The sequence below is a fragment of the Haematobia irritans genome, chromosome 3 (assembly GCF_050003625.1).
Source record: "Haematobia irritans isolate KBUSLIRL chromosome 3, ASM5000362v1, whole genome shotgun sequence".
Taxonomy (NCBI): Eukaryota; Metazoa; Arthropoda; class Insecta; order Diptera; family Muscidae; genus Haematobia; species Haematobia irritans.
The window spans coordinates 58,433,431-58,456,918 of record NC_134399.1 but is presented as its reverse complement, the minus strand read 5'-3'; the positions used below and the strand labels follow the sequence as shown (position 1 = coordinate 58,456,918).

Sequence of the window (23,488 nt, the reverse complement as noted above, 5' to 3'; positions counted from 1 at the left end):
TTTCTTCAAATGAAAACAAAAAATTAATGCTTTCCGCAAATCATCACTTTCTGGTACAAAATTCGACATTATTAATACGATGATATGATGATATCTGTTCAATGACTTGATGTATACTAAATATTTTTCGCAGATGTCATAGCAAACAAACAAAAAAAAATAAGTGCTCGTTCACAACAAATGTTTCCTATCGAGACGTTTGTATCTTGACGCTCATTTCATATCTGTATACCTAAATTATAACGAATCAATACGCTGCGCAACCAAGCCGAAATACATGCGTATACAATGAAGTTGCCCAATAAACACAGGATGAGCGTTTTTCAAATGCAACAACTTTTCAGTTTGAGGGTAACTATAATTATCAACATGAATTTAACTTGACTTGAAACAGCTCATATTCAATACATCTTCAAATTGTTTGCGAATTACTTCCAATTTGCCAAAATGTTGACGAAATCTTTGAAAAGATGTTGAAGATAATATGAGAAAAGTTTGACAAAACACTACCCTAAAATGCAACGAAAAAACCATGTGGTTTTCAATACTTGTTTGTGCAACGAAGTTCGTGGTCAATTGAAAGAAATAAAAAACATTTTAGACAAAAAACTGAATTTACTCCAAATAGTTTGTAATAATATGTAAGTGAAAATAAAAAAATTAAATGAAACTTTAAGGAAGACACTAAATATATATCTCTTTGCCGAAGACTAAAATTATGGATTCTACGTTCTTGAAAACATTAAAAAGCTGACCGATGAAAAAATGTTGGACAATTAACTGGAACTGCTTCAAATAGTTTATAATAATTGGTAAGTCAATATGAACAATTAAATCAACACTTTAGAGAAGTCACTAAATTTAAATCTCATTGCAGAAAACTAAAATATTTAGATGCTGCATTCTTGGAAACATTAAGATGTTGACCAATGAAAAATGATGGTTGCTTATCGAAAAGAGAAAGTTTCCATAAATCAAAGTACAACGAATTAAACTTGGTATTTATGCTTTTCCATATCAACTGCTGGGTGATCATTCGCATCACGTCTATAGTTTAATTTACATCGCATCATCGGTTTAATTTGATATTTTGTGAATTGAAATTGCTGGAAATTTATTCTAACTCTCTAGTCATCAAGTTCCTTGCTACTTTTCGAATTTTAATGCGTTTTACAACAATTTTGTGACACCAACGTTCTTGAGGAATTTTGTGGTTTTCAATACATTTTGTGCCACGAAGTACGTGGTCAGTTATTTTTATTGACATAAGACTGAAATTAATCCAAAACGCTAATTATAATTGGTAAGTCAAAATAAAAAGTGAAATGAAAACGTAATGGAAATCACAAAACTCGATTGTTTTGCAGAAAACTAAAATCATTGGATGTTATATTCTTGGAAGATGTTGACCGGTGAAAACATGATGAAGGAAACAACAAAGAAAAGATTCGAGAAAACTTGCAAAGTGCAACCAATTAAAACAAAGTGCAACAATTCCTAAATCAAGAACTTCTGGATGAAAATGTGCATTACATCAATTTACATTCCGTCATCAGTTTGATATTTTGTGAATTCCTCTTGATGGAATCTATTCGAACACGCAGGCCAGCAAGTTCCTCGATAGTAATTATTTGAAATTGCCAGCATATTAATTAATAATTAATTAATTAATAGTTATGTGACACCAACATTATGGGGGAAATTGAATTATACATGAAACATGTTTAGGTTATTTAAAGTTGTATTGATAGTTTTAGTTATTAACACCTTTAATAAGATAATTATGTTTTGATTGGTATTATAACAATTATTATTTTTATATATTATTAGTTATTTTTAATATTATTATATTTTTAATGAAAAAAATTAATAAAATTTACAAAATCAGAATTTTAGTGTTGACTAGAAATTTAGTGTTGACTTTCAGTAAAACCTGGAATTGACTTTCATGCAAATTGTGGTTAGAAAATATTCGCAGCAATGTTAATTTTTAATTGGTCTCACATTGAAAACTGTTTGAGAAATTATTGAGTAGCGATGCATTTCAATTTGAGGATTACAATTGAGAGATTATTGCTATTGTCTTGAATTTTACTGTTGAGGGTAATGTCTGTTTTTTGTTGAGAACGCGATTTTCTCAACAATTTCTCAACTTGAATATTACCCTAATCCTTTGAAAAAATGTTTGAAAAATTATTGCATTTTAGTATTTTTCAAACTTTTGTGTTTATTGGGTGGTCTGCACACGATAGATGACTGACTCTTTCGCAATAGAATGATTTTCTTCCATTTATTCTTTGCAAAAAACATCAATTTTGTTAAAAGAATATAAAATCCTGTACATCCAAACAAAATGATTGTGAATTGACTTGAGTCGTCTATACTTTTTTTAATTGATGCTGACAACAAACACTACCTGAAAATATGCCACAGCTGTTTGCATATCACTGTGAATTGTCTCTGAATAAAAATGGTTTACATTGTTTATTGTGAATAGAAACGTGTTTACATTTTTAGATCAAATACAATAAATAAATCCTTCCACAAGTGTCTTGTAACCAATTTCATCACTTAAGACAAAAGTTCGATTTTTTCTTCTAATTACTTTTAACTCATTTCGTTTCTTATACTATATGCTTAAATCCGGCAGTAAAAATCTTCAGTTTTTACGGTTTTACGCCAATATGTCAGAAGGACTCCAACTTAAAGATGTTACGTCCAAATTGGAATTGTTCGCGCCATTGTCATACGCCGAAAAATGGGATAATGTTGGACTTTTATTGGAGCCATATAACCAAAAGTAAGATTGAATAAACTGGTATCATAGTAAACAAGGAAAAAAATAGTCTAGAAATTGAAAAGAAAATTGTGAGAATCCAATTTGTAGATAGTACAATACTAATACTATATACATGTTGCACTAAAAGAAGAAATAAATCTTTGATTCAATATACTATACATTCGTGGATAATTTCAAAACTGAACATTTCCAGGGCCGTGGAGAAAATCTTGCTGACAAATGATTTAACAGAACGCGTTATGAAGGAAGCTCTGGAGAAGAAAGTTGATATGATTATTTCTTACCATCCTCCCATTTTTTCACCTTTGAAAAGAATTACGCAACGGTAAGCACTACATCAATATCATTGGAAGACACATTTAATTATATACATAGATGTCTTTTGTTGCATTTTTCGTTTTGGATTAACGACTAGACGTTGTGTTTCTACAAAGGATTCAGTAGTTTTTTGAGGAGGATGTACTTATTTCGCCTTTCGTTGCTCAAACATACTATTCTTTATTGACAGATTTTGACCCATCAAACCAAACAATTTCATTGAAGTTGATGTAACCAATCGTTATTTTATATTATTGATTATATTGCGGGAAAAAGTTAGCCATGCTTAACATGACTATACTTCTAAAAACAAGTAAGGAAAGTCTAAAGTCGGGCGGGGCCGACTATATTATACCCTGCACCACTTTGTAGATCTAAAGTTTCGATACCATATCACATCCGTCAAATGTGTTGGGGGCTATATATAAAGGTTTGTCCCAAATACATACATTTAAAGATCACTCGATCTGGACAGAATTTGATAGACTTCTACAAAATCTATAGACTCAAAATTTAAGTCGGCTAATGTACTAGGGTGGAACACAATGGTATTTTGACCATTTTTGTCGAAAACAGAAAAACATATAAACGGGAGTTATATCTAAATCTGAACCGGTTTCAACCAAATTTGGTACGCGTAGCTACAATGCTAATTCTACTCCATGTGCAAAATTTCAACTAAATCGGAGCAAAAAATTGGCCTCTGTGGTCATATGAGTGTAAATCGGGCGAAAGCTATATAATTTGGTGTGCATAGCTACAATGCTAATTATACTCCCTGTGCAAAATTTCATATGAGTGTAAATCGGGCGAAAGCTATATATGGGAGCTATATCTAAATCTGAACCAGTTCCAATCAAATTTATCAAATTTGGGAGAATGTAAATTCTACTCTCTGTGCAAAATTTAACGAAAATCGGTAGTAAACTTTGGGCTCTGTGGTCATATGAGTGTAAATCGGGTAAAATATATATATATATATATATATATATATATATATATATATATATATATATATATATATATATATATATATATATATATATATATATATATATATATATATATATATATATATATATATATATATATATATATATATATATATATATATATATATATATATATATATATATATATATATATATATATATATATATATATATATATATATATATATATATATATATATATATATATATATATCGGTGAAAAATATATATGGCAGCTATATCTAAATCTGAACCGATTTTTTCCAAAATCAATAGGGATCGTCTTTGAGCCGAAACAGGACCCTATACCAAATTTTAGGACAATCGGACTAAAACTGCGAGCTGTACTTTGCACACAAAAATACATCAACAGACAGACGGACAGACAGACAGACAGACGGACATCGCTAAATCGACTCAAAATTTAATTCTAAGCCGATCCGTATACTAAAAGGTTGGTCTATGATTACTCCTTCTTACTCTTCTCTCCTACAAAATATATAACCCTTACAAACAAACAGCTTTATATCATTCTGACTACTCAAGATCATCTATTCAAAAGTAGATCAGATTACGATTAGGACATACATTTCTAAGCCATCACCATATTTTTAACCGATCAAAAAAATGTATACTGTGTAAAATTTAAACCATAAGTACTGAACTCTGCAGCATAATTATTGCAGGTTAAACGTGCATATTTGGAGAAATATGCACCTACCCCAGCAAAAACTCTCATTACCCGGTAATCTTGAATGTAAGCCTATTTAAAAAATAATAACCACTTATTAATTGGCATCGCTTCGGATTACATTTACATACGCGTGTCCTAGGAGGAAAGTACTTCTCCCCAGGCACACTTTCGGCCATGAAATAATAAATCTCGAAAATATTACAATGAAAAAATATAGCGAGTAATGCTGTAATAGGAGCACTACTTGAATAGAAACGAATATTGTATAAATAAACAAAAAATCTAATAAATCATCTAAATAAGATTATACGCAAATTAATTTCACACTTAAAATAGAAATAAATGTAGGTTGTTTAAGGGAGTTGGATTCGTGAATTACGTTATAATATATCCAATAGTCAATTCACATTAGGTTCGAAATCTACTAAAAATGGATTTTAAGTCCATTTTTTATAAGGCAAATGGCATTTGAAATCTAGTTTAAGTGCATTTTAGAAATGTAATGTGAATGAGGTATAAGAAAGCATTTATTTAAAACATAATATGTTAATGGCATTAATTTAAAGCACAATTATTATGAAATATTTGTGATGCAAATTTCTTAACGGAAAAATGTTAATTCTGAACATTACATATTCTTTTTGATTTTTTAAGTAAAAACTCAATTATGTGAATAATTATACCTAATGGTACCAACATTTATTCTATTTTATTAAGTCATTAACAGCTAACTGCATAAAAATTTGAGAATAACAATTCGAAAATTACCGAGAAGTATTTATTTTTGTCATTGCAAGTTAGTCATTATAACTCACCGTAATGTAAAGGGTGATACGGTCAAAATTTGGTCAATATAAACTTGACGTTTTTCTTTCAATTTTGCATTTAAAAAACCTGAACACCCCTCACTTTGAAGGTGTGTGTGTGTAGAATGTTGCTCTTATTTTGATTTTGGAATTCACTCTTCAGTTGTCAAAATGCCGTCCAAGCAAGAAGAGCAGCGTATCAAAATTTTGCTCGCGCATCGCGAAAATCCGAGCTACTCGCACGCAAAGCTGGCAAAATCCCTAAAAGTTGCCAAATCAACCGTTACAAATGTAATTAAAGTGTTTGGGGAACGTTTGTCGAAAGCCAGGAAGTCTGGATCGGGGGGAAATCGAAAACCGGAAGCCGCTGAGACGACAAAGAGAGTTGCCGGTAGTTTCAAGCGAAACCCTAACCTCTCCGAGATGCCGCATATAAGCTGGGTGTATCGTCTACAACCGTGTATCGAGCCAAAAAACGAGCCGGACTATCGACTTACAAGAAGGTAGTGACTCCAAATCGCGATGATAAACAAAATACGACGGCCAAAGCGCGATCCCGGAGGCTGTACACGACGATGCTGACGAAGTTTGATTGCGTGGTAATGGACGACGAAACCTACGTCAAAGCCGACTACAAGCAGCTTCCGGGACAGGAGTTTTATACGGCAAAAGGAAGGGGAAAGATAGCAGATATTTTCAAGCACAGAAATATCTGGTTGGGAAGCCATCTGTACCTGTGGCTTGAAAAGCAGCATTTTCATAGCTTCCGGGGCTGTCAACCAAGAAATTTACGTGAAAGAGTGTTTGAATAAACGTCTGCTGCCTTTCCTGAAGAAACACGGTTGTTCCATACTGTTTTGGCCGGATTTGGCATCTTGCCATTACGGTAAAAAGGCCATGGAGTGGTACGCCGCCAACAACGTGCAGATGGTTCCCAAGGACAAGAACCCTCCCAACACGCCAGAGCTCCGCCCAATTGAGAAATACTGGGCTATTGTCAAGCGGAACCTAAACAAGACCAAAAAAACTGCTAAGGACGAGCAGCAGTTCAAGGCAAACTGGCTTTCTGCGGCGAAGAAGGTGGCTGTACAAAATCTGATGGTAGGTGTCAAGCGTGAGGCCCGGCAATTCGGATTTGGAAAAGCGAAAGCCTAACTGAATATTTTTCCTGAATTTTATACTAATTGAACTTGAAAAAAAAAATTAATTTGATTTTTTAAATAAACGATTTCGCCGATTTACACGCGTTTTCCCTTGACCAAATTTTGACCGTATCACCCTTTAATGCAATGTGTAATGACAGCTGTACTCCTGATAATGCCAATTGTAATGAGATGTGGTTACCTAGTTTTTGCTGGGTATGCTACTGTCTTCGCAGTTACCTTTTTAAATAATTAAACTCAAAGCTCTTGAGAGTCATTAATGCATACGACGAACCTTTTACTGCTGTTAAATATGACTATTTTTATGATTTTTATATCTTCATTTATATTCCTAACATGTTTTGGAAATTTATTACATTAGGCGAAAAAGTTTGGGATGAAGTTTAATCGTAAAGCCTAATTGAACGTGATTTATTGAAGCTTAGCTTAAATTTTAATATTAATAATTAAATAATTTTATCACTTTTTCTTTATTTCTTTATAAATATATTTATCTATTTGATACATAATTTCAGTAATTGGAAAGAACGGATAGTGTCCATGTGTTTGGGAAATGGCATTGCCCTATATTCGCCTCACACTGCATGGGATGCAACTCTTGGTGGAGTAAATGACTGGTTAGCAAGTGCTTTGCCAGTGAAAAATGTTCAACCCATACAGGTAATAAATAAATGCATACTACACATTCCAAAAAGTTGAGTTTACAGCTGACACTAAATGGATTTAATTATTTATAATAATATTTTAATTTATATAAATATCTGGGTTATTAACGTGTACAAGTATTATGTTAAAATTCGTACATATTTTCGTAATTAGATGCTTAAAAAGTCAAATTGAAAGATCAGTTTAAATGGGGGCAATAGAAAAAACCTGGACTGTGCCAAATTTAATCACGATGACGTCGACGTTATTTGAAGCATACCGCTAGACCTTCATAGAATGTCACTCTGATCACCAATTAAAACAGGTAGAAATGTACCATGACTAAAACTACAGATGCTTTATATATTCACAAATTAATACATCGAAATGCCCATATTAAATATATAATCCATCTTATAAAATATTGAACGTATGTAAAAATGCTACTGACATCAAAATGACCCGATTCACTACTTATAAGGCTATGACTCAAGTTTTAAAAATCTAGTTTGTAGCTGGGTGAGTGCGGGGCAGCTAAGCAACTACATTGAAATGCAATAGTTTATTAATTTTTTAGGAATGTTAGTGAGCTTGGCATACCTCCACTACTCACGGATAATTCCAAGCCATTCCCATATGTGAATAATATCGTCAAAAACGTTTTTGCTAATGTCTTTAGTTTATTCTGAATTTCAAAAATACACCGAACAATGAAAATCTGGAAGATATTCTAAATTTGCCCACCTTGTGATCAAAACCGGTGGACCGGTTTTTCGTTTTGCACCGATTGTCGGTTTTGTATAAAATCCCATTTTCGGTGGAATGGTAAAACCTGTGTTTTTAATATCATAAAAACCTGTTTTCGGTTTTCTACTTAAAATGTAAACTTAAATAAGGAAACATCCCGAATGTATTTTCTGCGCACTTCCAACTCGTTTCTGAACACTTCCAACATAGTATTCGTCCAAGAGCTCAAATAAAATATGTTGTTTTCTAAAGAAATCCCAGAAATATTTCAATGAAATATATGCAAATCGTACTTGTTCAATTAGGAGCGTATATTGTGTCAACAAAATCTATGATATATCTTACGTTATTATTATTCGACTTAATTTGGTGGGCCTTTCTGTAGAAAATTAACTCTGTTTGTGAATATTTTGAAAAACAACAAGCCAAATGCAGACTCTTCATATATATAACATTGCAGAAATATTCACAAAAAGCAAATGAAACCAAAATATAAAAAAAATCCAACATTTTAATGTTTATCTACGGTATTGTTACCGCAATTGCTTAGTTTTTAAAAGACCGCCCACCGGTTTTAAAAAAGGGTCCGGTTTTTTAGAACCGAGAAAATCTAACTTTCAAAAAACCGGTGTTTTGGTCACTCTACCAGCTTGACATTCATTATAAGGCTATTTTTAAATAAAACAATTCTGATAACCATTCAAATCGCCGAAAAACATAATTTACAAACCGTAATGACTTGGCATAAAACAGAAAATGTAATAAATAAAAGAAATATTGATAAATGGAGCTATCGCAAAATATTCAGTTCACCTATAAAGTATGATATCGATATATTGCACTCTCTGTACCTTTTGATTCGCAACCAATATATATCCATTTGATAAAATAAAACGAATACTCGACTGATTGCAAACAACAGAGTCTCGAAAATAAAGCATTGGGTCGAAATGACCGATAAGAAGAGTAGGAATTGATATGATAAATTGGTATGGTATGATATGGTTAAATTGGTTTTTGTAACTAAACCGGTGTTGGTTTTAATTGCCTTAGACCCTACGTGTGGAGCTATTCGCTGGAGTCTACTTCATATGCGAAAGGGCGCTTCAATGACGAACGCAAAATTTTATTTCCTGATGTTTGTCCTTCTGACATAACTTTGGTGTTTTAAAGTTGACTCATAGATCATAACCATGCTGTAAATTTATTCTCTCCCATCTTTTCCTGCATGTACTTCTGGTTTTACTCTTCGGATCCCTGATTTACCTTTGGAATCGTCTTAGCCTCGGTACCTTTTTTGTTTGATTGACGGCCTCTTTGGTTCATATTTTGGTCCCGATTCAGTGCTTTCCGGTTTATTCTCGATTGCTTAACTATATCCTAAAGAATTGCAAAAAAAGTTGGAAAACTATATGAAATATAGGTATAACATGATAAGCAGAAAAATATTGATCCATTGCGTAGCTAGACAATTTTCTAAAAATTAATATACATATACAATTATACATATATACATAATAAACTGAAGGTAGAGGTTTTATTTTATAAAAATGAATAAAAATCAGACTTTAACATAACTAGGCAATTAGTTTATAATAAAGCAACTAAAAGTAGTTTCACACTTTTTCCCACAAAAAAAAAATTGTCTTCACAAAATAGATAATTATTTTAACTACAAAATAAGTTTTTAATTCAATTTTTAATAACTCATTTTTCATATATTTAATGGGTACTTTTTGTTTTTGTAGTGGATAAAAAAGAGTAAGAATTAATAGAACTACAAAATTATTCAAATTTTGCGCAAAAATCCATTCTAGAAAAATCGACAATTTTTGAAAATATTCGAGGTCCAACGTTTCAGATAAGCGTTAGGATGCATTAAAAAATCATAAAACATTATACAAAGTATCATCGTTTCAGCGCCAACTATGCACCATTTCCCTGGGGGAAGGGGGGGTCTAAGCCCCCTCCCAGAGGCTTTTCTACGCCAATTTCATTTATTTTCATTGAGCTAAACTCAAAATTTAAAAATGCTCCAGAGATGCCCCTTAAAAACGTTATATAAGTTCCCTCAAATCTTATTCGGTTGCGACTGACAATATAGATCCCAAATTCATGTTGCATTTACTCATACCATACATCACGTATACGTTTATTCTTGGAAACAGTACAATTATACATATCCCAAAGCCTCGGGTGAATTTCGTCCAATTGCAATTCTTGAACAACACATGCAAATCACTAGATAACTCTCTTTTAGGCGATGTGCAGGGCAAATTTCGCCTAAATCACAATGTACAATTGCACGGAGGATATAGGAAATAGTTTGGATTACAACAAAGAAATAGATCTAATGAATTATTTCTATTGTTTTCCTCTAAGTTTGAAAGTTTGTGGGCACGTAGTGGGTCTACGCCTTAGAGGTGTGCACGTGAGTAATATTTTGCTCACGCACACTCACGACGGAGAAATCTTATTCACGCACACTCACGCTCGATATTTTTTGGTAGGACTCACGCTCACGCACGCTCAAGAAAAGAAAATTTGTACTCACGCACGAAAATCTTTTAAATGTCGTGACTCACGAAAAATGTCGTGACTCACGAATAATTTTATGAGTGATTTTCCTTTAGAACCTGGCTGAAAACATGAGTATGGTTAAAATCGTTTGTGTTATAAAAATCTTACCACCTAGGATGTCACTAAAATTATAAATGAATTAAAATCGTAAGCATTTTATGTTCGTCAGCGGGAGTATTCTCGTGAGCGTGTTTTTCCGAAATTCGTACTCACGCACACTCACGAAGATATTATTTTCGTGACTCACGCTCACGCACGACATTTGGTTGGTTAATCACGCTCACGCACACTCACGCCGTTGCCGCCAGCGTGACTCACGACTCACGCGAATTTTGTGTTTTACCGAGTTCCGGGGTTTTTTAAAAAAAAATTAAATAAAGGTATACGTTGTGTTTCGATCAAATGCCCAGATCAGACTCATTCTTTATTTGTTTTCATTAAATGAACTTACTTCTTAATTTTACAATTTTGCTTACTATGCTAACGTTTGACTTAAATATAAATTCTGCTTATTATTTGAATTAAATGGAAATATTATGGTTTGCCCAATACCGGATACGGTATTGGGTTACTGTCTGTCTTTTGAATTTCTTTAAGCAATTCATCAATTTTATCAGGTAACTCATTTTTTATGTAGGTCTGGGGGTTTGCATATGTAACTACCCTCCCCTTTAGACCAGAATTCTCCTGAATTCTATTATTCAAGTTAATTTTAATTTTATTAAATTTTGTTTTCCACAAAATAATTATTAAGACAATTATAACTATGAGAAAAATATTACATGTGTATATGATTTTATTATGAATTTTTAGGTTTGAAATATTTTGAAAATTAATTTTATTTTCTTCATTTATTTGTTCAAATGTTAATTTTTCTGTAAAATTTTGTATATCATCGTATCGCAAACTCATAATATTTCCTTGTACATTTTCAATTAAGTTTGAATAATAATAATCATTTATTTTTATTGAACAATTATTAAATTGAATGATATAATTTCCACTTAAAATAGTATTATTTTTATTACATGTATTGTTTACAAATAAATTTACTGAATTTTTAACCATTATTGTTTTTTCATCTAAAAGTATAATTTCCAAGTCTTTATTTGTAACAAGTTTACAATTTTGTGTTATTATACAATGAGTGCTCGGTTTTAATTGTCTAAAATGTTTATTTTCTTCAAATCTCATAGTTTTATTTTTATATGTAAAAACTTCTTCTATTTGAGCATCTATTTCTTTTTGTTCTTTATTTGGTAATGGTATAATTTTTCTTATTTTAGCTTGTATAAATATTTTTGGAATTTTTATACCCAAAATTAAATAAGTATTATTAAAAGTTGCTATACCGAGTTGTAAATATTTTAATTGATTAAAATCAATATTGTATTTGGTTATTTCATTATTTGTTAAAATATTTGGGTGTATTAATCCGTACTTAGCAGAAACTACATTATCTTGTATTTGTTCTATTTTACTTTTTATCAATTGAATTTTTGTAATTTGTTGTAAATACATATGCTCTTGATATTCTTGATTTTCAAATTTATTTATTGCATTAAAACTTTTTTCAATTTCCATTCGATCATTTTTTACAATATTTTTAATTTGTTCTATAGCTATATTAAAATGATTATTTATAGATATTTGTTTATTTACTGTGTCGTCCGTCTGTAGAAAATGTTTTTGTATGGTCTGTCTGTCGTAATCGTCCATTGTACCAAATGTCCATTTTGATAATGTTCCTATAGCATTTATTAGTCCTCTTTTTTGTCTAATTTGTCTAGGTATAAGCGTCATTAGTTTATTACGAGCTTCTAATAATTCTGATTGTAATATGTCTTTGTTACTAGCCTTCATTAATATAATATCGTCTGTCATTTCATTAATGATATTTTCTATTTCTTTAACGTCAATTATGTGTAGTACTATGTCACTGTCCAAAACTATATCCTGATTTTTCAATTCCAAGTCAATAAATCCTGTTTGGTCCACTAATTCTGTCAATGTCATTGCTGTTTCAGTCTGTCGAGTCATTATCATCATTAGTATCATTATTAATATCTGAAAATTTTAAAGGTTTTTTAATATTAATGGGATGAATATTTTGTAATTTCCCTTTTCTAAATTTTGGCTGTTCTTTATGCCTAACAGCTTTGTAATTTTTAATAAAACCTTCAGATCTGGTTTCTTCATAATCCTCTCTGTTTTTATTTAATTTGCTTATGATTTTATATTTTGTTGCCTCTATATTATTTTTTACTATTGCCGGGTCCACTTTATTGGTATGTACTTCATTTGGAGTATATTTGATTGTGGAGTGAAATCTTTCATTGTAATTTCTAATAGCTTTCTGGATTAATTGTCTGATTGGTAAACCTTTTTCAGTTTTATATAAAATCCTAAATTTTTCTGCAATTGTATTATGGAATCTTTCAATGTCTCCGTTACCTGTATGGCTATTTGGTTTAGTCAAATGTAATTCAATGTTTTGAGTATCCAAAAATTCTTTTATCCTTGCAGCTTTAAATTCATTATCTGCTACTATTTTATTTGGTATTCCTAATTTAGTAAAATGATCTTCTAACTGTTCTATAATTGTGACATGATTTCTGTCATTTAACGGATAAGCTGCACCAAATTTCGAGAATTTGTCAATAATTGTTAAGAAATGGTGTCCTTTCATGACATATGTGTCTATATGTATAATTTCATTTTTCCTAGAGGGAGTTTCCGTAAAATTAAATTTTGGTTTAATAGGCCTTCTATCATATTTAGATTCTTGACAAATTTCACATTGATTAATTACGATTTGAATCAATTCCAGTAATTTTGGATAATATATTTTATTTTTTATTTGATTATACGTTTCTAAAATACCTGAATGCATGCTTTCTCTTACGTGATACAACGAAATTTGTTTAATGGCTTCGACTTCTGTTTCAATGTCCTGTGCCCTCATTGTACACTTTATAAATTCAATTTGCGTATCATTTGAAAACATTGCAATAAGTTTTTCTTGGACTATGTTATAACTGTGTTCCGAAATTTCCGAATAAATGCCAATTTTTCCTTTTATAATATACCTTCTGAATATGTCTCCCATTTCTTGGAAATCACATTCGGCTATAAATATTATTCTTTTTCCATGTACTGTTTTAAATTCTTCGACTTTATTATTTGTTAAAATTATTTGTGTTTTATATTTATTAACTATTTCTTCTTTAATTGGAAAATGATCATTTAAATTTTCTTCCGCTGAGTGTACTGTTTGTAAGGATTCATTGTCTTCTATATTATTAACTGCAAGATTTAATATATCGCTATTGTCACTGTCTATTTCTTCCACATTGTTATCGTCGTTGTTTTGTATCCTGCTTAGAAAATCTGCTACCCTATTTTCTTTGCCTTTCAAATATTCTATGTCAAATTGATATTCCCCTAATTTTAGTAACCATCTTTGATGTCTAGGTGACATATCTTTTCCTTTATATTTCGAATGCAAAAATTTAATTGGCTGGTGGTCTGTTAGAATTTTGAATTTTCTTCCATAAACATAAGGTCTGAAATAATTTACACTCCATAAAATCGCTAAAAATTCTTTATCTGTTGCCGAATAATTTCTTTCGTGATTATTTAACGTCCTCGAAGCAAAACATACAGGATGTCCTTCCTGAGATAATACGGCACCTATAGCGTAATTTGATGCGTCCGTTGTGACTGTAAATTGTTTATCATAATTCGGATAACGTAAAATTGGATGCGAGCTTATTAATATTTTTAATTTTTCAAACGCTTCTATATAAGTGGGGTCTTTTAGATTAATTTTAACACCTTTTTTCAAATATTTAGTGATTGGTTGTGCTACTTTAGCATAATTTTTTACAAATTTACGATAATAACCTGTTAGTCCTAAGAAGCTTTTTATCTGTTTCTCTGTTTTTGGTAACTCTAAATTTTGAATAACTTTAATTTTGTTGGGATTTGGTTTCATTCCGTCTTTCGTTAAAATGTGTCCTAAAAATTCCGTTTCTTTCCGCATAAAATTACATTTGTCAATTTGGATTTTTAAATTTTTACTTTCTAAAACCTTGAATATATTTCTAATAGCTTTTACATGTTCTTGCAACGTGGTGCTAAAAATAAGAATATCGTCTAAATAAACTACGCATGTTTTATTTATAAAATCTCTCAAAATTTCGTTCATGAGCCGTTGAAATGTTGCGGGCGCATTCTTTAATCCAAACGACATTCTTACGAATTCATATAAACCATGAGGTGTTACAAACGCAGTTTTTTCTCTATCTTCCTGTTTTACTAAAATTTGGTGATAACCTTTTGCTAAATCTAATGTTGTAAAATACTGAGCTCGTCCTAATTTATCCAGGATTGAATCAATATTCGGGAGAGGATATTTGTCATCGATTGTAACTTCGTTTAATTTTCTATAGTCTACTACCAATCGGAATTTCTTTTGTCCAGAATTATCTATTTTCTTCGGCACTACAATTAATGGGCTTGAGTATCTAGAATAGCTTTTTTGAATAATCCCTTGTTCTTCCATTTCTTTTATTTGTTTTCTTACTTCCATTTCATGTTGAGGCGGATATCTGTATAATTTTGAATTAATTTGTTGTTGTGTTGTTGTTTTAATTTCATGTTGAATTTCAGTAGTATTTGTTAATTGGTCACCTTCTTTATAGAGTAAATTTTTGAATTGTTTTATTAAAAGTGAGATTTCCTTGTATTCTTCCTCGTTTAGATGATCTAGCTTCAATCTCTCTAAATCTGATCCCTCTAGCGTATAAATTTGCTCAAAATTAAAAGGTTTATTTATAAATTGAATTTCATTGTCATTTAAAATAATTTTTCTTTCTTCAATATTTATTTTCGCGTTCAAAAATTTTAATATATCCATTCCGATGATGAAATCATAATTTCGTCCAATGAGTGGAGCTGATTTCCATCTCACTCTGGCATTGTTTGGCAAATTAAATTCTTGTGGTGCTTTTGTAATGACTTCGTATTTTATTGAATCTTCATTTGTAATTGTACTAAATATTATTGGATTTCTTAGTTTTGTTTTAGGAAAATTATTAACTTCATTATTTATTAAACTAAAGCTTGCTCCGGTATCTATAAGAGCATTATATTTTTTACCGTCAATTATCATAATTATTTTAGGCAACCACTCCGATGTGGTTTCGTAAAAAAAACGCAATTATTTATTTCCCTTCCTTCATTATTTTGAAAAGTTCTTTCCTGGCTTTGCCTGACTGAGACTAAGCGATTTTGGCCAGTCTGCGGGTCAGGGTGTCCTGCCTGTTGGAAATTACTTCTACTACTCTGAATATTATCAACTTCCATTGGTTCAACCTGACCTTGCCTGAACGCATTCTGGCGATATTGGCCAGAATTCTGCCCAGGGTTTCCTGTCATTGGTCTATGGAATTTTCCAGAATTATTGGGCCTATGATTGTATAAATTTCCTTTATAATTATTATTATCCCTATAGTTGTTATACCAATTATTATTATTATTTCCTTTGTAGTAATTTTGGCCATGGTTATTATTATTATATTCGCGATAATTATTTTGCCTATATTGTCCTGATTCATTGTTATACCGTTGATACTGGTTTCTGTTTCTATAATCTTCATGAAATTGATTTTTTCTATTCCCTGCAAATTCTAATCTATTTTCTTTTGTTTTAAATTTCCTATATTCTGTCCGAATACAACTGTCTTCAAATCGCCTACTTGTCATGATTTTCAATATATTATTCAAATTAACTTCATTGTAAATTTTATCCAACAATATTCCCTGCGTCATTTCCTTTATTGTATTTACTAATATACTGTCCATATTTGATAGGTCAAGATAGTGGTCGTCCGCATAGTATACAGTCAGTTCGTCCGCCTTATATTTAATGTCTTGAATTTCAATCATGAGTTCACTCACCGTATTTACTTTAAGATTTGCTACTTTTTTGTAAAGTTGATGGGGCTCTACATCTGGTCGATACCTCAGCTTCAGGGTTTCCTTGATCAGCAACCAGTTATCCGGTTCGGGGATGTTGATTATTACATTTTTTGCTGGTCCTTGAATAACTCTGTAGAATATAGTCCTGACTGCTTCTTTTCTAGTTTCATGGTTGGTGATTGTTGACAGCAAGTACTCTATGTTGCTAAAGAATGAATTTATGGTGATTTCTCCAACTCCGGTAAATGTGGGAAGGCTATTTATCATTTTTAGGATGCTTTCCCTTTGGCCTCCATCTACGTTGTTACGAAGTTCTAGATATGCCTGTCGCATTTGCTCCAGTTGTTGATCCTTCCTGGCTAGCTCCTCCACTAGCTCTACTGGTGGTAATTGAGTCTGTCCTTCGGTCATCCTGTTTTGATCGAAAGCTCGTTGCCTTTTATTTTTTGTGAAAATTTTGTTTGTTTTCTAACAATTTAGTGTTCACTGCACAGAAAATTTGTTTTCTGTGACTTTAGTTTCTTTGGTGGTACTGCACAGAGATCTTTTTCTTCTGTGGCTTCAGTTGATATTCTTAAGTTTTCACTTCACCAATTTTATTTTCTTTTTAGCGTTCTCTTTAATTATAAATGTTCACTGCACTTCTTTTTCGAGTGGTGTTCACTTTAATTATTTAGTAGAGTTCACTGTAAAAAGCTTTCTTTCTTTATTTTCTTTTTAGTGTTCTCTTAATTATAAATGTTCACTGCACTTCTTTTTGAGTGGTGTCCACTTTAATTATTTTTTAGAGTTCACTGTAAAAAGTTTTATATATATTTTTTTTTCACAATTTATTTATTTTTTTTATTAACCCGATTCGTATCACTGGATCCTTAAATACGTTTTATTAAGGATCCTACCGACTGCGCCAATTTTGTGTTTTACCGAGTTCCGGGGTTTTTTAAAAAAAATTAAATAAAGGTATACGTTGTGTTTCGATCAAATGCCCAGATCAGACTCATTCTTTATTTGTTTTCATTAAATGAACTTACTTCTTAATTTTACAATTTTGCTTACTATGCTAACGTTTGACTTAAATATAAATTCTGCTTATTATTTGAATTAAATGGAAATATTATGGTTTGCCCAATACCGGATACGGTATTGGGTTACTGTCTGTCTTTTGAATTTCTTTAAGCAATTCATCAATTTTATCAGGTAACTCATTTTTTATGTAGGTCTGGGGGTTTGCATATGTAACTCGCGTGAGTCACGTGCACACCTCTAGTCTACGGGCTGGTCTATACACCTCGGGTTATGAAATCTTGTTTTAGCCGCCATAATTAAGAACCGATTTCCATAATTTTTCTTTGCTGTATAGAACTTGTAAACCTCCGATAAAAGATAGCATTTGTGTGTGCCTTACAATTTAATTATACCCTGCGCCACACTGTGGAACGGGGTATTATAAGTTAGTGCATATGTTTGTAACACCCAAAAGGAGACGAGATAGACACATGGTGTCTTTGGCAATAATGCTCAGGGTGGGTCCCTGAGTCGATATAATCATGTCCGTCTGTCTGTTTGTCCGTCAGTCCGTCTGTCTGTGAACACATTTTTGTGATCAAAGTCTAGGTCGCAATTTAAGTCCAATCGTCTTCAAATTTGGCACATGTTCCTAATTTGGGTCAGAATAGAACCCTATTGATTTTGGAAGAAATCGGTTCAGATTTAGATATAGCTCCCATATATATATCTTTCGCCCGATATGCACTAATATGGACCCAGCAGCCAGAGTTTTATACCGATTTGCTTGAAATTTTGTACAAACATAACACTTAGTCGTATAGTCAAGTGTGCAAAATTTGATTGAAATCGGTTCAGATTTAGATATAGCTCCCATATATATCTTTCGCCCAATATGGACTTATATGGCCCCAGAAGCCATATTTTTGGCCGAATTTGGTTGAAATTTTGCACTAGGAGTACAAGTGTGCAAAATTTGATTGAAATCGGTTCAGATTTAGATATAGCTCCCATATATATCTTTCGCCCGATATGGACTAATATGGTCCTAAAAGCCAGAGTTTTTGCCCAATTTGGTTAAAATTTTGCACAGGGTAGAGTAGATTTAGCATTGTAGCTATGCGTGCCAAATTTGGTTGAAATCGATTCAGATTTAGATATAGCTCCCATATATATCTTTCGCCCGATATGCTCTTATATGGACCCAGATGCCAGAGTTTTATCCCGATTAGCTTGAAATTTTGCACAAAGAGTACAATTGGTAGTATAGTCTTGTGTGCCAAAGTTGATTGAAATCGGTTCAGATTTAGATATAGCTTCCATATATATTTTTTCGCCCGATATGGACTTATATGGGCCCAGAAGCCAGAGTTTTGGCCCAATGCACTAGTCGTACAATTAGTAATATAGTCATGTGTGCCAAATTTGATTGAAATCGGTTCAGATTTAGATATAGCTCCCATATATATGTTTTTCTGATTTCGACAAAAATGGTCAAAATACCAACATTTTCCTTGTAAAATCGCCACTGCTTAGTCGAAAAGTTGTAATACATATAAATAAATAAATAACCCTTCTGTGCATGATGAGGTCCCGCTGGACCTTTTTGATTTTTATTCATACATAACTTTATCTTTTATATGGATTTCAGCTTGATGGTTTATGACTTCTTGTACTGAAGTGTTTTAAGTTGAAAACTTTAAATTTTTATGTGATTGAATCATTAAATCGGTTTTTATAGGTATTTGAAAAAGTTTAGTGCGATTCTGCGTGATGAGGTCCAATGGGACCTATTACTAATTACATTAGTGGTTTTAGCACAGTTTAAAAAGCAGTGTAAAGATATTGCGATTTTCGTATTTGGAACAATTAATAACACTAACATCCTTTCAGAAAATACCGTTATTTGGAAGAATTTGTCATTTTTGAAGTTTCCATTGGTTTCGTTGCTTGGTAGTACATAATTTTATGTCTTCCGTTGATATATCCAATATAGTGAGAGTAAAAGTGCAAAAAAAGTTATTTGAACTTCATGGAAATCGTGGTCGAAATAAGTTTTTATATTTCTATACATTTTCCAGACCTATCGGCTCCTGGAATTTGGCAAGATGTGCCTCAATTTGGACCAAGTTTGAAACAACCACTGTGCACATAATACTGCGAGCAAAATGAACGCCACTAAAAAAAATCGTATTGTTTTTCCTTCAAAAATCCAGTTTGTTAAGAACATTCAATTACAAAAACAATATATTGTTGCTTGGTACGTATAAGGATACTTATAGGTACCACGCCTGCGTCAAACATCAGGGCCACTAGTATACTAATCAAAAATTTTAACATTATCTGTATCCTATTAAAAATTAAATAAAACCCTATATTTACAACCAAATGTTTATATATGCAATTTGTGCATTATAGAAGAGTCCACCTACAGTAAATGATCGAAAAATATCGTAGGGATAACCTCTCTACCATCCTTTTTTTATTGTAGGTCCCACGGGACCTCATCACGCTGGTATCGCTTCCAGTGTTATCACATACACAAGGGATAAATAAATATATCGAGCGATAAATCATAAATAAACTTTTGCGAAGTTTCCTTAAAATTGCTTCAGATTTAAATGTTTCCCATATTTTTTACTAAAATTGTGTTCCACCCTAGTGCATTAGCCAACTTAAATTTTGAGTCTATAGATGTTGTAAAAGTCTATCAAATTCTGTCCAAATCGAGTGATATTTAAATGTATTTATTTGGGACAAACCTTTATATATAGCACCCAACACATTTGACGGATGTGATATGGTATCAAAAATTTAGATCTACAAAGTGGTGCAGGGTATAATATAGTCGGCCCCGCCCGACTTTAGACTTTCCTTACTTGTTTTTTATAGAGTAGGTTCAGTATTTTGAACTTAATGGCATTCCTTATGAAATTAACCTATTTTAGAAGAAAAAATTGTGTACTCACCTGATTTATAATTAACTCCTCCACTCTAAAGTTACCTACATTCTTTCTGTCGTAACATTTTTTCACCCAATTATTGTGATTGCTTCTCATAGAACACCCAATAAGCATACGTTTTAAGCTTCATATCCGTCATTTTTATTACCCATGTAAAAAGTTTCAAGATCCTTCCAGTAAAGAGCTGCACATTGCAAAAAATGTTTTTGTAATATATGTCCAAACTTTGGGGATTTTCGATACGAATTTTGGTGCATTCGAAGATATTTCTTAAAACACAGTGATGTGCAGTGCACAACATTCTCAGCTATTTAAAGTTAGTTAGTGGGAACGTGTCACTATTGACTTGACTACACCCAGTCAGAAAAAAACCATCGGAAAAGCGTTGTAAAAGCATTGAAAACGGTTGATACACGGTGGGAAAAATGAAAACAATTATTTTATACGCTTTTTCGATTGTTTAACGAACGCTTTGACAATCCCAAAATGATAACATCGTTATACGGTGTATCGATGGTTTTTACAACCAATAGAAAACACTGAAAATTGAAATTAAATTTTTTAATTTGACTATACATTTTCCATTCCAAAAACCAAAGGTGCACTAAAAAAGTTAACTCTCGAGGACAAAATAGAGTTAAAGTCACTTTAACTCTATTTTAGCTCATGAACTTTATGTGTTTTGTGTAAGTAAGGGAATTACATTAATAATTTTTGCGTAGGTTGGTTAATGGACTAAAAAAGGGGAAAAGTTATTCACAAATGTCCGTATTTCAAACAAAATACTTAAGAATTTCTTAAAATTTGTACATTTTACCCCAAATGCGACAAAAGAACATTCTTGCAATTTTAAACTCCAATTTTTTCCTTCAAACAACGAAATTATCTTTAAAATGTGAAAGAAATTATTTTGTCTAAAAAATTTCTTGAATTAGTCGAAAAATATCTGTGGACTTATGACAAAACCCCATAAGACGAGATAGAACAATTTCTCAAAAATTGTATATTGTGTGTAGTTTTTTAAGGCGCATCTTTCTAAGTTTACAGATACAGATGCAATATCTGCCTTAAATCGGGAGAAAAGAATGGTGTCTCGAATTTTTTAAGTTTAATTTTAGCAAAACGACATATCTCATCATATGTTGTAAAATAAAATCGAAATACTTGTATGATACTTTTGACAAAACAACATGAGTCCACATAAGGTTTGTGTAATTGACATTTTTTTACAAAACATATTTCGAGTCATGGTGTTTTGTCGAAAAGAAAAACAAATACAAATAAACGCAATTTTAACTTCAGTTGCCAGTCAGAATATGATCAGGATTCAATGCGACAAAACACATAAATAGATTTTTTTTCTTTTAAATGAAATATCATATGACAAAACAACATAAGTCGGTAATTCCTCATTTTCTCTAAAAATAAGCTATCGAAAAGATCTATCACATAAATATTAAACATTTTCCAGATCTTTTCTACAGAAGTTTTTGAGACCCCCTATAGGTGTATTTTCGCTCCCCTGTAAAATTGAGTTTTTAGACTTAGGGGGTTTTATCATAAATCCACAGATACGCACTTATATTTGTGAAATCAGCGTTTAGTTTAGTTAAAACTTTATACAATTGCCTACATTTGTAAAATTAACCAAAATTGTTCTTCCTGGTAGGTTCACTGTTTTTTAGTGTATACCTTCAATTAATACACAAAAAAAAATTATATAAAAAATTTAATTAAAATTTATATATTGCGGCCCCAAAATCGTATTTAGTTTTATTTGAAAGAAAAGAAAATATGCGTTTCTTATAAAAAATTAACATTTTATTTTTGTGAATTATGCTATAGACAGAAGAATTTGGTTCTTGTTATTTGTGTGTTTTGTTCTAACATAACTTACACATACAATTACTATCAATAACAACTATAGGATGAAAAAATAAACTATATAAATCATTCACTTCCTTATCATAATAACCATGTCAGCATGTTCCTTCTACTATGTAGATGCGCCCAGATTTCCAACAAATCAGCAGCCTGTAATCTAAATAAGTTTTTCTGAAAGTAAACAGAATAATTCGAATTTAATTTTGTTCAATTAAAAGTTAATTTTGTTAAACATTACCTGCATAGAATATCAAGTTCAATTCTTAGTTCCAGGTTGCAGATTTATAATCTTCTTTTACAGTTGTAGTCTTTTAAAAAGGTGTGTATCGGTAATTTAATTCCGTTCCAAAATTTCCACACATTGAAATCGTCTATTAAAATTTGAACCAATCAAAGACAAAAATAAAGAGAAAGCAATGTAATATTTGGTATTATATTGATGATACTTTGCAAATTCTGGAAATAGAAAAAATATAAATGGAAAATACATATTTTTATTATTTTCGAATATTTTTCATATTTTTAAATCCAAAAGAAAGAACTTTTTTACCATTACATAATTCAGCTCATTAGTTTATATACCAGATATACTGCTCTCTACTTGGGTTCAAACTGAAAAAGGTAGGTAAAACAAAAATGCGATTTAATGCCAACGCGACTTCGCAACTTCAAGGTGAATCTTCCAACAAACCCATGCCGCTCTTGGTTTTAAGAAAACTAGGAGTGAAAAAAATTTATAAATTTAAAAGATCAATACCTACTTTTTTATTGCAAACATATTCTTATATATTTGATAAAATTATGGAGTTGATGAGATTTATTGGTCAATTTCACGAAATAAAATTGGTCACTAAAAGAAATGAATAAAAAATATATTATTTTAGTCCGTTTAATGTAAAAAGGCTT

General features: G+C 31.4%; 1 protein-coding gene and 1 long non-coding RNA gene across 3 annotated transcripts in view; both read left to right on the top strand.

Moving 5' to 3' along the window:
* The first annotated feature begins 294 nt into the window (after positions 1–294).
* On the top strand, positions 295–1,890 carry LOC142229036 (uncharacterized). 2 transcript variants are annotated; one of them, XR_012720312.1, is made up of 5 exons: positions 298–351; positions 471–641; positions 710–812; positions 878–1,303; positions 1,368–1,890. It is a non-coding gene; the product is annotated as an uncharacterized LOC142229036 (long non-coding RNA). The 2 variants fall into 2 exon arrangements; XR_012720311.1 differs by having other exon boundaries at positions 295–641.
* Positions 1,891–2,497: 607 nt separating this feature from the next.
* The window catches only part of LOC142229797 (NIF3-like protein 1), a 58,534-nt gene continuing 37,543 nt past the window's right edge, over positions 2,498–23,488 (top strand). The window contains exons 1-3 of the mRNA XM_075300376.1: positions 2,498–2,800; positions 2,994–3,125; positions 7,289–7,433. Coding sequence (XP_075156491.1) covers positions 2,634–2,800; positions 2,994–3,125; positions 7,289–7,433 — 444 coding nt within the window. The 5' untranslated portion in view covers positions 2,498–2,633. The remainder of the gene's footprint in view (positions 2,801–2,993; positions 3,126–7,288; positions 7,434–23,488) is intronic.